The sequence below is a fragment of the Tachypleus tridentatus genome, chromosome 10, assembly GCF_004210375.1.
Source record: "Tachypleus tridentatus isolate NWPU-2018 chromosome 10, ASM421037v1, whole genome shotgun sequence".
Classification (NCBI taxonomy): domain Eukaryota; kingdom Metazoa; phylum Arthropoda; class Merostomata; order Xiphosura; family Limulidae; genus Tachypleus; species Tachypleus tridentatus.
The window spans coordinates 160,814,395-160,830,280 of record NC_134834.1 but is presented as its reverse complement, the minus strand read 5'-3'; the positions used below and the strand labels follow the sequence as shown (position 1 = coordinate 160,830,280).

General features: G+C 30.6%; 1 protein-coding gene across 12 annotated transcripts in view; it reads right to left on the bottom strand.

Annotated features, from left to right (window-relative positions):
- LOC143230780 (uncharacterized) overlaps positions 1–15,886 on the bottom strand; it is a 62,204-nt gene that overhangs the window by 14,647 nt on the left and 31,671 nt on the right. For 8 of the 12 annotated variants that reach the window (XM_076464906.1, XM_076464907.1, XM_076464909.1 and 5 more), the window contains 6 exons: positions 12,186–12,266; positions 11,489–11,582; positions 9,363–9,476; positions 7,902–7,982; positions 1,849–1,990; positions 157–253 (listed from right to left, as the gene is read on the bottom strand). In XM_076464906.1, the coding sequence (XP_076321021.1) occupies positions 157–253; positions 1,849–1,990; positions 7,902–7,982; positions 9,363–9,476; positions 11,489–11,582; positions 12,186–12,266 (609 nt within the window). The remainder of the gene's footprint in view (positions 1–156; positions 254–1,848; positions 1,991–7,901; positions 7,983–9,362; positions 9,477–11,488; positions 11,583–12,185; positions 12,267–15,886) is intronic. The other 4 variants (XM_076464908.1, XM_076464915.1, XM_076464914.1 and 1 more) reach the window with 2 other exon arrangements.

Sequence of the window (15,886 nt, the reverse complement as noted above, 5' to 3'; positions counted from 1 at the left end):
CAAACGCAAAAGTTTTAATTTAAACATAATCAGTTAGAAAATAAGTTTCAATTAATGATAGAAAAAAAAAATATGAATTTTGTTTATAAGTATTATCCAAAATTAAGTTCTCTTAAAAATTTTAATTAGAAACAAAGTAATGTATTTAGTACTTACCCTAAATATAATTTTTGATCACAAATAAGCTTCATTTCAAACCCATAAGAGTTCAGGACTCTTAATCCAGAGCAAGAAATCTCACCAATGTTAAATCCTGTAATGAATATAGTAATGTAGTGTTAAAAGAAACTAAACAGAATTTTTACATGTAATATAAATTTTAAAAATCAAATACAAACATTCCATATGTTGTAAATAAAAATGAACAAACTTAATTTGAGACTTACTCTATTATGAATAATATTATGTCATGATTCAATATTACAATATTGTTTGAATGATGTTACATTTGTGGCAACTGTGCTCTGTTGCAGTTTACCGAATGCAAAAACTATACTACTATTTGTTAGGTCAGAACACTAAATAACCCAGGTTAACAACAGATTAGATTGAAATAAAATTAAAATATTCAATATTAGTATAATTTTAATGATATTCTGACAATATACATTCATTTTTTACAACTAATTCTATTCCAAAAACGCTGGGCGACAGCATTTAATGAATAAATATACTAATAATTATTTTTGAAATGTACAAGTGTTTGAGAATTTTGATTCAGATGAGAACAATAGAAAAAGAGCACCTACAGGATCATATATTATAATTATTTTAACATTAATATAATCATCCAAAGAAAGGAACATATGTAATGCTGTTGTATTTCTAAGGCTTAGCTGCATAATATTTTATTGTACATAACATTATAATACTATATTTTCCCTCCCATTCTCCACTTCTTTCATTCTATTGATGCCACAACTATTCTTCCTGCATTGTGCAAGAATGTAGACAGCAGAGGCCTTTAAGGATAGTTCAGGTGACACTCAATTTTTAAGGCCTCTCCTAACCTTAAATGAGAATGACCAGTCACATTTACCACTAGTCCTTCTGATTAAATCTCATATTACCTGTGATGTAAGGAATATTGGATTTAAACAGTATGGTAGACGATCTCAGGTTGATCAGTTTGAATGAAAGTTACCTGATTAAGAAGAAGATACCATCCTATGTTTGTAAAGCAAGTGCACACAATGTGTTTGTGGATTAATAAGCTTGTATTTGACATTATATTTTATTTTGTTCTCATGAATTGGTTATTTAAAAGTTTAGTATTAATTCTTAATGAATACCTTGTTGATCATCTTGTTATATTTAATGGGTGAAACCATCCCATTGCCCTAATATTAACTTTGTTTAACTTGAATATACCACAGTTACATACAAAGTTACTCAAATCTCTTGGGTAATTAGAATTATTCCTAATAAATTTTAAATATGTTAGACCTTGTTCAGTAAAACACTTGTACTTTTTGTACGATGTTTTGTTTGTTTCTATTAAAAGCAATTCAAAATAGAAATTTTGTATTATCCTGTTTCTAACTGAAAGGCACACGCACAAATAAAAACTGAGTAAACCTATAATGAAACTGAAAAAGTATTAATTTGTGATCTAATCGACATAAGCATTCACTTAATCTTTAATAGACACAAATCAAAGTAGAGAAGAGCAAAAATTATTTTATAAAACATATTTTAATTCTCATGTCTACCTACCTTATGAGGTATCACACAAGTACGACCATTTACAGCTTATCTAAAATCATAATGTTATCTAGACTTGTACAATAACACAGGCACACAAATACACACACACTAAACAATGGATAAAAGTAGAATTTCACAAACCTGAACCAATTTCCATTGGTGTAATTACATCTTCTTGCTTGTTATTATTTGCATTCAACTGTGTACATAAAATATGGTTGCTCTCTATTCTACTTACAAAATATGCTTGCATCATTGGTTTAGTTTCATATGGAGAACATTTCTAGACAAACAAATTACATCATATACTTAATCAAGGTACAAAGATAAATAAATTAATGAACAAATCTACATATGCATACAAATCTTGGTTAAAAACTTGATTAGTTAAAACTAATATTGTACACAAGTTTTAGTAGGCTATACACATTAAGGTTTTCTTATTTTAAAGTGACAATAACAAAGAATTTCCACACACAAAATATGAGGTCAGAAGTAAAGTTAGCTTTCATATGTATAACTTTATAAACATTTTATGATGTAACCTAATTTGGTGTATTTAACATAAGCATATAAAAGGTATTATTATATTTGTATCTGCATGCAACTTGCATTTATATGACAGAGCTATAAAACTTGAAGACCAATTGTTTTCACATCAGTGGTCAGTAGTGTAACCTAATCTAGACCTGCTATGTAGACCAAACCATGTAAGATTTTATATAAAACAATAATAACTATCAAAAGAATAGAGCATATCAGTCAGTCAGTGAATGTGTGTGTACACGTTAACTCACATGGAAACCCTATATTTCTATTGGTTGATTGTACAGTGTATACAGTGATACTTTTATGCTTATAGAAGAGAAAATATGAAGGAAGTTTAATGTACATTGTTTTATAAGAGTGCAAAACTGTGACTTATAAAATACTGGCTTTAAAAATAATTATGTCAGTAACACATTCAAACACACGAGGAAACACATTAAGTTAACTTTTTACCTTTCAGTGGCTTATAAATAATGCAGTACCATTACATCTCAATATAAATTTCAACATGTGCCACAAAACTAACAATTTAGGCTTAAAGTTTAAATACTCTGTGTATATACAGTACAAGCTTATCAACAATATAACCTACAGCAACTAGCCTTATGAATGACTGCCATTTTCAATACTAATACAGCTAGCATAGTTCTATAGCACAAAAGAAAATAATTACAAGTTTCAGATGTTATACAAATGTAATTTAGACATTATACACATGCACACACATAAGAAATGTACAAAAACAAATGCACGATCATAGTGGAATTTTACCCTTCTCACTACCGTAACTTTAAACATTCATTATCTTATAACTGTTACAGGTTTCTAACTGTTTCACCAGTAGCATCTAAAAATAATAAAAAAAGACAATATTTTTTGTATGTGAAGAATAACTTAACTCAGTAATAAAATAAATATTTCCATTATTAACAGTAATGGACCTAATGCTTTACTTCTACTTCAGGGAAGAGTAAAAACAAGTTGTTAACATTCTAAATGGGAAAAAAGTACTGTAGTGACAAAGGAAGACAGATTTTTACTCTTCTTGATATCATAATTTTAAAAATTCACTATAATGTTATTCTATCAATAATCCAATCAAGAATAAAAGTCAAGATCCAAGGAAAAGATTACAATTATCCACAAAAACAAGGTGAATATGATAACAACAACAAAAGCTGTGTGAGGAGATATTTTACTTTTCATTCCATGTTTCTAAAGTTACTTACTTTAAATACAACAGCTTCATATTCTTCTTATTTAATAGGCTTCTGTTTCATTCATGCCAGACTACAATACAAAATTATCCAAAAGATTTATCTATTAATAACACACAACCTTTTCACATATATAGTACTCTACTTAATAATGCTTCATGTGTGAAGAAAAATGTTTGGGCTTTGGCTTACATGATACAGCACATTTTGTATGCAGAACGTCAAAGATTTCATTCCACCTCTATCCAATTTTATTTGGAAAATTTGCATTTCAGCAGTCAAATAATTTTAGTACCTACATTGTGCACAAAATACAAGTTTATCCCCAAGTGAGTTTGTTAGTTGTTTATGCTTTAATCTTTATCAGCCAATAAAATGATTAGAAACAGAAATATTGTCCAAATTTACACCAGGAGCAACCATTTTTAGCCACAAATATACTCTTCAAAAAGAGAAACGCAAAAGGCAAAATATGATACAAATTGTTAACAAGTTTATTCCGGGTAGTTCTGTATGACATGTGTGAAACTTTGCACATTCACTGCTGAATGTCCAAAGTCTGCAAAGGCAAAGTCCACGCTCACTAGGTGAAGTTTAACGTCACTCAACGTCAATAACGAGTATGCCCCTCATGAGCATCAATAACTGCTTGGCATCTCCTGCCCATGGAAGCGATGAGATGACGAATCACATCCTGTGGAATGACTGTCCACTCAGCCTGCAAAGCTGCTGCAAGCTGAGGTAGAGTCTGCGGTTGAGGTTGTCACCGTCGCAGACGTTGGTCCAACTCGTCCCAAAGATGTTCGATGGGGTTTAAATCTGGTGATCTGGAGGGCCAGGGAAGAACGTTGATGTTGTGGTGTTTTAAGAAGACAGTGGTAAGTCGAGCTGTGTGAGGACGGGCGTTGAAAAACGTCTTTGACATTCACCATGATGGGTTGCACATGGGGCCTAAGGATCCCGTAGACGGTTGCGTATGGTCTGATCGGAAATCCTATGCAGTCCTGGTATGGTTGAGGCAGTAGACGTCGCAGTGGTGGTCCTATCCCGAAGGTGATGTAACCGAATGTTGCGATCTTTGCAAGCGTGGTCACACGAGGTCTGCCAGATCGTGGACGGTCACGAGTTGATCCATGTTGTTGGTGACGATTCCATAGCCTTGTGATGGTGCTTCGGTGGACATTCACAGCTCTGGCAACATCTGATCGAGATTCGCCTGCTTCCAAGCGACTAATGGTGTTGTTGCGTTGTGCTTCAGTCAGTCTTGGCGTAACTGTATTGCGTATCGGTGGCTTAACACTGAGCTATGGAAACCAAGAACCCGTCACTTTTATAGGGATTTTGCACATGTTGCACTTGCAGAACATGCAGATCTCTCAAACAAATTTATTGGACATGCATGCGTTTTGGCAAAAAATCCTATGTTTTCCTCTGTTTTCAAAGTGCACAACTTTTATTGTCATTTTGGTCTGATAATCAGTGCCTTAACACGTGTAACATCACATACTCTGAGCTTGTAACGTTATTACATATATTTCTCTTTAAAATAACAAAAATATCCCTTTTGCATTTCTTGTTTTAAAGAGTATATGCTTCAAAAACATTCCAAGTGTATCAAAAGTAGATACCTTTTTCAAAAGTTAAAATTTTGAAAAGGTATGTTAGTTTTTACTGCTTATGATGAAACTAATAAGGCTATCTGCTACCTTTCCTAATTTCTAACTTTAGACCAGAGGGAAAGCAACTGGCCGCTGCACCAACCACCAACCCTTGGGTTATTCTTCAATTAAAAAAGTAATGTGAGTTACCATCAAATTTTAATGTCTCTATGGCTGAAATGGTGAGAATATTAAGTGGCATGTTTAAGTAGGTGTGATGTTTTACTAAGTGAGTATTTTAAGAATGTATACAAACGGGTGCCCACAATACATGATGTTTCATGTTCTTCAGTGAAATTTCCACTGAAAAAAGCTTTTACACTAAACAATGAGATCAAAGTTGTCCAAATTCTAAGACCATCACCCAAGAATGAACAACAACATCAAAGGCTCATTTCATCAACCCAAAGGCAAATAAATGCATGGGAAATGTTCATAAAAACACAAACACTGCAAGAAAATAACCAAAATGTATGATTGGATACTTTTTCTAACTGGACCTCTAAGTTTGACATCTGCTTCAAGACATTTCCTCATAGCTTGGTGAAGTCAGTGTATTTTATTTATAGTACATATAATTCACTTTCATATTTTTCATAACTCTCCAGATGTTTAACTTACTGTTACAGCTGTATCTGTAACTGCCATGAATCTCTTGGAATACTTTAGTGACATGCTTTATACCATTTTGTAAATGACATATCACTAGTTGGAAACTAAGAAATACTGCACTTTGTCATAGTTGCTTAAGTAGATGTAGTTTCATTCAATGTGATAAAGACTTCCACATGCCTCATGCTAAATACTACTTGTACAGCTTTTGACAGATGGTCTCACAGTTGGTTGTGCTTTGGGATGTTGCTCTTGTTTCACTTGTGTATATCTACATCTATTAAATTATCTTGTTTACCATTGGAAGGGAGGCTTCAATTTAGCTAAAATTGAACACTGTATTCTTGAGTTACTGTCAGTAACAAGCTATACAACTTCTTTCACTGCATCAGATGTGTGAATGTGAATGAGCATAGAAGACCATTCTTTTCCTTGTGGAATCATGTCTTCCTTTTCTTTCGGATACTAACAGTTTAATTTGTAAATGTTTACTGTTGTAAATTAAAAGAACTTCAGGTCAAAAAATTTCATAATATAATCCTCCTATAAGAAGTCAATTTCACATATCATCTGCACTTACAAATCACAACATCATGTCTTCCTTTTTTTTCGGATACTAACAGTTTAATTTGTAAATGTTTACTGTTGTAAGTTAAAAGAACTTCAGGTACAAAAATTTCATAATATAATCCTCCCATAAGAAGTCAATTTTACATATCATCTACACTTAAAAATCACAACACTTAACCAAAATGCTACAAGAGGGTCGGGATAAGGGCTTTTAAAGTTACCAATTTAGGTGAATTTAGAGATGCTATATAGTGAGGGTTCTTAACCAGTGGTCTAATAATCAGGAGCAAAAAACAAATATTTTCTCCAATTATTTTACATGTATGCGTATTTTTCTGAGGAGGTGGTCTGTAGCTTTTCATTTATATTTTTGAAGGAATGTGTGACCCCAAAAAGGTTAAGAAACACTGCTCCATGGCAAAAATTATTGGTCAAACTATTTATCAAATTTTTATGTCCCTAATTAATAAGAAACTTAATATAAGTAACAAGTTTATAATTACTTATACAAGGATTCTTAAGTTACCAAGCACTGAGTTTTTAATAACTTCCTTTATTGTTGTACCAAATTGAGTTGAAATCAATTGATCTTTTATTGATTCAAAATTTACAAAAGTGAGTGATCAGGTTTTTGTTTCTAATGTTTAGGTTTTGCTTCATATAAAGTTGGCTTAGAAATTTAAGATACAGGCAAAGGAAAGTTTCACAAAAGTGGCACAGTCTTATTAAGTTTATTGATACTAGTTCCAAATGCTTGGCTTAAAAGTCTAAGAATTAATTTTAAATTCAAAACTTTTTTCAAAACTTTCTTTGCACCATTTTTCAATCTTATTTCTAGGATATATTACAAAATATCAGTTAGAGAAAGGGTAAGACCTTATACTTATCCTTTCAACTTTAATAAGGCAGTTCTATTCTTTAAGACAAAGGTTCCCACCTTTTTTATGTCACATACACTCAGACTTTTGAGATAGCAGCATACCCACAAAATATATAATTTTTTAGAAAATTATTGGCTTAAGTTAATAAAAATGTAAATCAAAAGAAATAATTCAAGAACAAACACTACTACTGGCTATTGAAACATGCCTATTTAATTTTACCACAGGTTGAAAACCACTGCTAGAATATACTTAGAGTATAAAAATAACAGAAACAATAAAATGAAGTTAGGGTCTCAATCACAGTGAAATTATATAAGAAGTTCTCAGCTGGGTGAAATGCACCTGATTTTGAAAAAAGAAAGAATTTATGTGTAAACAAAAAAAGGTCAATAAATGCTCTGATGAAACAATGAAATACATGTGCATCTGAAAAAGCAGCTCCAATAAGTCTTAGTACTAGTACTACTTTAGTTTTTAAACAAGTTCTGATACTCACTACCAGAAAGTACTAGCAAAATTCCATCCCTGGTCTCAATTCAGTATTTATCAGATTACCTACACTAAGGGTCTTTGCATATGTTACCACTTTTCCTTGTAAGTGTAAAAAAGATAATTTTTTATAAATTTGCCACTCAGTCAATAAAAATTATGTTACAAATCTTTCTTAAGTAGTAAAAGATTGATATGTGAAAATTTATTTTTACCCAAACATATTTAGATGATTCAGCTTCATCTGTTAAAAGTTCTAGATGGAGAACAGTTCTAAATGAGTACATTTCTGTCAGCTGTGGAAGAAAATTGGAAGTTTTAATATTATATTAAGTAGTTATTTTCCACTAAAATAAATCTCAGCAGTTAATAAACTAAATAATTTAAAGATGACTTTAGATAGTTTTATGGTTAGATAAAATGGCATTATTAATAGAATTTGATCAATAACACTTCTACATACACAAACTATCAATAAATTCCAATTTGAAAACTTTACAATCAGCAATCTATAAAATTGACACTACTATACATTTTGTGGTTAACAAAACATTCAAAGAGTGAATTTTTGTGCACTTATCTTATAAGCACAAAAATTACAAGAGAATTGATTCTTAATCTCATTTGGTATAAACAAAACGAAAAGTGATATCACCCAATTTCTTTTTTTAATCAGATTTTTCATACTCTTATAGAAAAGTTCAGATAACACTTGCTAGTAGTTCAAAAACTGTCACAAATTTTCAATACAAATTAAAACTATTCTCACACATGCCTACAATAACATTTAACTTTCTTCTTCTTCACATATAGTATTATACTGGCCAAATAAAATCCCATCATAATCTTTAAGCACTAGTATGATGATTAAAGTTCTCACATACAGTACTGTGAAAGCTGAGAAAAACATGTTATAATCTTTAAATATATATACATTTGATTTAGGTACTCAATTGTTTCAGTATTCACATAACAATTTATATAAAGGAGTTATGTGGACGATGCAGTGTACGAAAAACAAATGACTATTGTTAAATGGCACTAGGACTTTTACAAATGGCCTTAGCCTATAAACTTAGGAGCTCCATGTGCATTAATGTATACAATTTTAATATAAGTAATTAACATATTCCTTTATTTAAAAAATATTCTAAATGTTGAAATTCAGAACACACACAAGCTCAATAGACATGGAATAATTAAACAGACATTAAAAATATGAGTAAAAAAAAAGTGTGCTGGTGTCATTATCACTTTATTTTTGCAAACTGATGGAAGTTCCATGAAAATATTGTATGCATTTTATTCTCCATTTACTTACATACAAGATGATTTAGTATCAGTAACAGACACTTAAAAAAATGGAATTAAAATAAATGTGCTGGTACCATTGTCACTTTCTTTTGGTAAATCTTTGGAAGTTACATTGAAATTTTACCTGTAGTTTTTCTTTGTTCACTTTCTTATGCATAAAACAGTTTAGTAGTCTAACTCAGAAAATGACCAAGATATTCAAACTAGGCAAAGTACCAACACTCCAGATACAATTATTATTAAAATGTATTAGATCATATATAATTTTGTATTCTAATTATTTTATAAAAGTATTCCTCCTCAGCTCATAAAGTTGATTACACAAAGATATTTCAGAGCTACACAAACAAATAGATCCTCACTTGATACTTAAAAGCACCAACTGATGTGGGAACAAATAATTTATTTTTTGCTGGGCATTCCTCCCTGGCTAAAATAAACCTGGAAAATGAGTCATTTCTACAGAGGTTTGTTACCTGTAAAACACAAAAGCAAGATTAATATAAATTAAAAACTGCAGAAAATTAGATTGAGAATAATACTTAGAATTGTATTGATTTATCCATAATAAAGACTGTAGTCTTTGCATGTATTTGGCTGTATTGGTTACATACACTGCAATTAATTATGGTAAAATAAAAATTAACTAAAATTGAAATTTTCTACACACTATAAAACTACTTGTATAATGATAAAATAATTGTTTGTTTGTTTTTGAATTTTGCGCAAAGCTACACGAGGACCATCTAGTGTTAAAATAAGTAACACCTCCTAAAGTATGAAAAAATAATAATGAACATTTGTACAATGACACTGAAATAAAGATTATCTTTTTTCTTTAAAAAATACAAATTAATACTTGTTTTAAGCTTTAGATGATTGAAAAACTAAATTTTATATTTCAACTAAAAAACAGTTAGTCCAAACTACCATTTGTTTTCAAAATACTGTCAGAAAACACACACATATATTAAATAAACACACATATGGGTGTGTTGGGCTACGGATTCTCATTTAGGACTTGTTGTAATAAATTTTAAAAATGAAGAGGTGCTTTCCATTTGTTTTCAAAATACTTCACACACACACAAAAAGGTTTATATATGTACAAAAAGTACCTACAATATGGAAGTCATAGTTATATCTTAAACACTGTATGATTCTCTTCTTCTTTTCAAAAGTCCACTTAGATCTATTCAATTGCTTTATAATTCAGTTGACAAGGTGAATTTATTTTTCTTTTCTATTGCCAGACTATCCATGTATAGTTCACATTTGGACTGTCCACCTTTTGTCAAAGTACACTCAGACTGGTTCAGTTATCTTAGAACACACTTTGACAAAACAACTTGTTCTCCTTATCTCTTATAAAATTGTTAATCTCATTTTAACCTATCAGCTGTTAGGCCTTTTGTTCCTATGATGATTAACTTTGCATTCAACTTTTCTCTGACTGAACTACTTTATTCTCTTTTTTCCCTATCTATTTGTCATTATTTATATGTATCACTTCAGTCTTCCAAAATCACTATATCTTCAACATCAATGGATTGCTTGCAACATTCAATAGCCTTCACATCACTGAATTATAAGCACAACATACAATTCTTACAGAGTTACGTGACCAAACTTGTCACAACTATCACCTTTAAAATAATAGTTTATAACTTTGTTGATATTAAAAAACTAACCACTCATGAAATAGTCACTCACAAAATAAATAAATTAATAATATCTACACTTAACAGTTTCATATCTGACAAAAATGAAACCTGAACTGAACCAAATGGCTAGCCTGGCAAAGTTGACAGATAATAGATGTCTTTGAATGACAGAGTTTGGTTACAAAAAAGCATGCACTTGATGATTTTAGATTATAATTGTGCTTACACTACCCAAACTACAAAGAATGCACTAGGTGTAAAAACCTTAAAGTAGCTGTGCTTGTGTTACAGATATCAGATAGTGACAATAAATATTTTTGGATTACCAAATTTTATGCTATTAAAGCTATCTAGTAATCATTATATATTCAACACAATTTTATTGTTCAAACACAAGATAGTTAAGATAAAGAAATTCTGCACTGCTCAATTTGATCAACTCAAATCAAATATTAAATATTACGGGTTTAAAACAATATTTTTGTGTTGTTAAAAATGGCTAACTTTCATCAAACGTTTGCCAGTGTTGTAGAATTATTTTTGCATATTGATTAAAAATATTATACAACAGATATCAAATTAATATTTCATGAATATGGATGACTTTAATGTCTGTACAAGCATTTTTTAAACTAACATTTTTTTCAGAAACTTTTGATTTTTTTAAGTAACAACATAATTGAAAACTATTTCACACAGCTTGTGCAATTTTGTAATAAATTACAAAATATTCTTGAAATAATGAACAAAAATAATATCTGTATTAAGACTTCAAATTAAATTTAATAATTACTAAAGAAAAAAAACAACAACAAAAAACAGACCTTTTCTTGGATAAACGAGCTGTAGAAGTGAACTATGCTCCCAGATAAAGATATTAAAAATAGAGTGGTGTCCATAAAGGGCATTCCTACAGAGCTAGAAGTTAAAAAGGTTTGTAATTATTTTTCTTTTACACTGTTAGGGAAGATTCAAAACCTGACAAAACTAAGATATTTATTGTCAATGAAAACAAGTCAGCCAAACAATGCATATTTGTACATAATTAATATACTTACTGAAAGAATTAAGTACAAAATATACTTTCTATTATATGGTAATTGAAGTACAAAATAATAGCATATTTTACCTAAATATAGTACAACTGCAGCCAATTTTTTTCAAATTTAAAGCAAGTACAAAATACTATACACTTAAACTTAATGGAAGTACACACATACTGTATTTAATGAACTCAATGTGAATAACACAAAACCCCTTAACTAACTACACATTACACATGCATACAACACACATATTTTAACATTTACATTTTACAAACTATATTATAAACTTGTGTAATTCCTTAAAATCCCTAGATAAAGTGAGATAAAGAATGCAGCATTAAGAAAGATAACATGCCTAATACTAATGTATTACAAGTATAATTATAGTCATTTTTCTTGTTTCAATATTTATTAATCCTAGTTATAAGTTTTAAATAACAATGAATAATCTCCATTACTCATATCAAATACTCACCATGTTTTTAAATTCAGTGAAGGAGAGTTGAATAACAAAGGCCTGGTGAAAGAATTTAAATGATCATCGAAATCTGTGAAGCTAAGAAAACATTACCACTTAGAATAGAATAAAAAGTAGACTTGGAGACTAATTAAAAAAAAGACAAAAAGTCACATAGGTGATAAATCTTCAATATTTGTATTATATTTCCACACAAGGTTTACACCTAACTTATGGATGCAATGGTCTTAACAAAAATGTTCTGGAAGAGCAATGTTTTTAACACAACTCATTTTAAAAAGAATTTTGAAAAAGTGAATACCATCTGTCCATTTAAGTAACTTACTAGTCTCAGAATTAGGATGGACTCATGAAAATACTTCAATATTAATTAAAATTGCAAGGAAAAATTGTAATAATACTATCATCCACATCAAGGGAAAACAAACATTTCTCTGAAAAACATCATTACTTAGGAATTATCCAAAACAATTAACTTAGCTTTGTGTCAAATAAAATAATTGACCATACAAGTGTCTTAATGAGATATCTGAAGTTCACGTTAGTTGAAACGTACGAACGGACATTAACCCTTTGAACATGGACCCAGTCGAATGGACTGAACTTGTACTATAGAATTTACAAGGACTATAATTCTGAATTTACTTTACATATCATTTAGCAATCTTTTAGTAAATGTGAAACTATACTGTAAAAAAATTAGAGATATTAAATAAAGTATTTATACTGAAAATTCATCTGAGAAATTACCAAGTAAATATGAAAGAAAGATGAATTTTATGAATACAAATACTTTCATTTTGAAGCTTATATTTCATTTGCATGACCTCTGGGATCTTCTGAATAAATATAAAGTTTTTTTGTTTTTTTTGGCATTAGTGTATATTTATTTATTTGTAGATTTCTTTCCCTGCACAACTTACCCATTTTTTGAATGACTGAGAAACACTGAACAACATAGTTATTTTGTTTTCTATAGTTTCTGTAAATTTAAAAATTAATTATATTCATAGGTTAAACCCTTATTATTTCATTAAAAGTTTTCTGTTTCATATGGCAGAAAATAACTAGTCAATCTCCCATGGACAACAAAATGATAAATCACAGTGTGATCCATTGTACTGTTTCCAGCAAACTGTACATCATGGTCTAAAAACATAAACATTTAGTTCTATTTAAGTAAAGAAATAAAATTGGAAAAAAACTTAAATTATAGCTAAGTAATAATTACAGTGCAAGCAATTTGAGCCAAACTTGGAAGATAAGTCGTAGAAGAAAAGCATTTAAAATGGTAATTTGGTACATAGATACATCACATGATACAGAAGCAATGATTGAGGTATTAAATATTTCCTTTTGAAATTAAAAAATATAAATCTATCAAAATTTTAATTATAAAACCTTCTTTTTGATGTTAAGTTCAGTGACATACATTCATAATAAAGTTGTAAAAAACAAACAGAAATGCACTTTGTAGGTGAGAAGAAAAATAACATGTTCAGTAGATAAATTTATATTTGTATAATAAAACTGTCCTCTTTATAGTTTGTTTTTCATTTTTTATTCTGGCTACAATTGTTGTAAAATGTGATAGCAAGTGATGTCTCATATCTTTTATTCTTTTCATTCAATTCTTTAGAACTTTGTAATTGCAATTGAAACAAAGGTATAAATTTTGAAATGTTCTAATTCAACTGCATTTGCAACATTATTTTCACTTTGAGATTTATGTAAATATGCATATGATTAGAAGTTTGTTCTACATGAATATTATGTATATCACACATCAATAAATGAATTACATTTTTAGAAATCATTAATATAGAAATAAACAAATTACAAAAATTTGTTTATATTCTTAAATATAAAACCTTATATCCTTATGGTTTAAATAAAGATTATAATAGTACCACTTTTATAAGTTTAAGTAACAGCAACTGTATTGATAATTTGTTTTGTTCAGATAGTATTTACAAGATATGTTCAAAAAGAAAAACTGGAGAAAAAGGTGAAAACACTATAAAGTTGGTTAACTTTATTGATTTTTGGACAGATTTGGATGATAATTGTTATATTCTTGTCAAGATTCATGATTATTTCTATAAGAATATAATTTCAAAATTAAAAGTATCAGCAAAAACTGTAATGACATTTAATTTTTCAAAATAATTATGCCAAACATTTAATTTACAACATCATAAGATTTAGGATTAAGGTAAATAATTCATATGATGCAATTAAGGAATTACCAATAAGAAAAATTATTATACATTAGTAATTATAACATAAAATTGTTAATGATTCACAAACTTTTAATTTTTTTTTCTGGTTCTGCAATACAAACTATTAAACACACAGCACAACAGTGATAGCACCAAAGTAGACAAACTTAGCTGTGGTGTTAGCAAGCTCATTCCTGCAAATATCAAAGACCAGCATTAACCATCCTCTCTAAGGTCTTACAGAGACAGCTCTTCAAAGCAATTGGACGGTAGTGTGAAGGAATCTTGCTATCTTTTCCAGGTTTAGAGAAAGGTAAGGTAATGGCCTGGTGCCAGGTATCAGGAAAAACATTCTCCTGCCAGATCCGGTTAAAAACAATTAGAAAAATATCAAGAGAAGCAGGAGAGAGATAGCACAGCATGTCATAGTGTACATCATCAGGTCCAACAGATGTACTGCCAGACCAATGAAGGGCCATTTTCAGTTCCACCAATGTAAAGGGACAATTATAGTCAAAAAGACAGTCAGTTCGAAAGGAAAGAGGTGAATGCTCTGCCCGAGTCTTGATGGCCAAGAAGGTGGAGGAACAAACTGAAGTGCTAGATACCCGGCAAAAGCTTTCACCTAGAGTATCGACAATGCTCCTGACAGAATTGTAGTGCCCACTGACCTTTGAATCCTGTCCCATATGACCTTGGAACTGGTGGTAGAAGATATGCTAGTTGTGAACTTAATCCAAGATTCCTTCTGGCTTTGACGTCTTACCTACCTAGCATGTGCACAGGCCCATTGGAAAGTGATGCAGTTCAAAAGTGTGGGATATCTATGGAAAGTATCCCAGGCCCATTTTTTAGCCTTCCGTGCCAAGTGGCAAGCAGGATTCCACTACAGATGAGGATATCATGGAAAATGTGTCGAGGTTTTAGGAATACACTGAGCAGTTGCTTGTATAATACAGTCAGTTACCACTGCCACACAGTTGTCTATTGATGGCTCAGTCACGATGGCAGGATCAAGTTCTGTGAGAGCAGTGAAAGTAAACCAGTCTGCCTGATCCAGCTTCCACCAGAGCACGCAGGTAGGGTGGCATCGACCACGGCCAGTCTCTCTCAAAAGTACAGGAAAATGATCACTGCCTACTGGATTACTGTCAACCCTCCATGAAAAATGGGAAAATAATGAAGGGGAACAAATCGAGAGATCAATAGTGGTAAAGGACTGACTAGGTGCGTGAAAATAAGTGGAAGAACCAGTATTGAAAAGAGAAAGATTGTGATCAGAGAGCATACATCTACAGAGCGACCCCTCCTATCAATAACAGCACTTCCCCAGAGGGGATGATGTCCATTAAAGTCCCCAAGGATTAGAAATGGAGATGGCAACTGTTTAACAAGAGCATCAAGGTCTGATTGATCATATGTCTCTCCAGGGGACAGGTAGAGAGAACAAACAATGATGGTATGACCCAAGAAAAC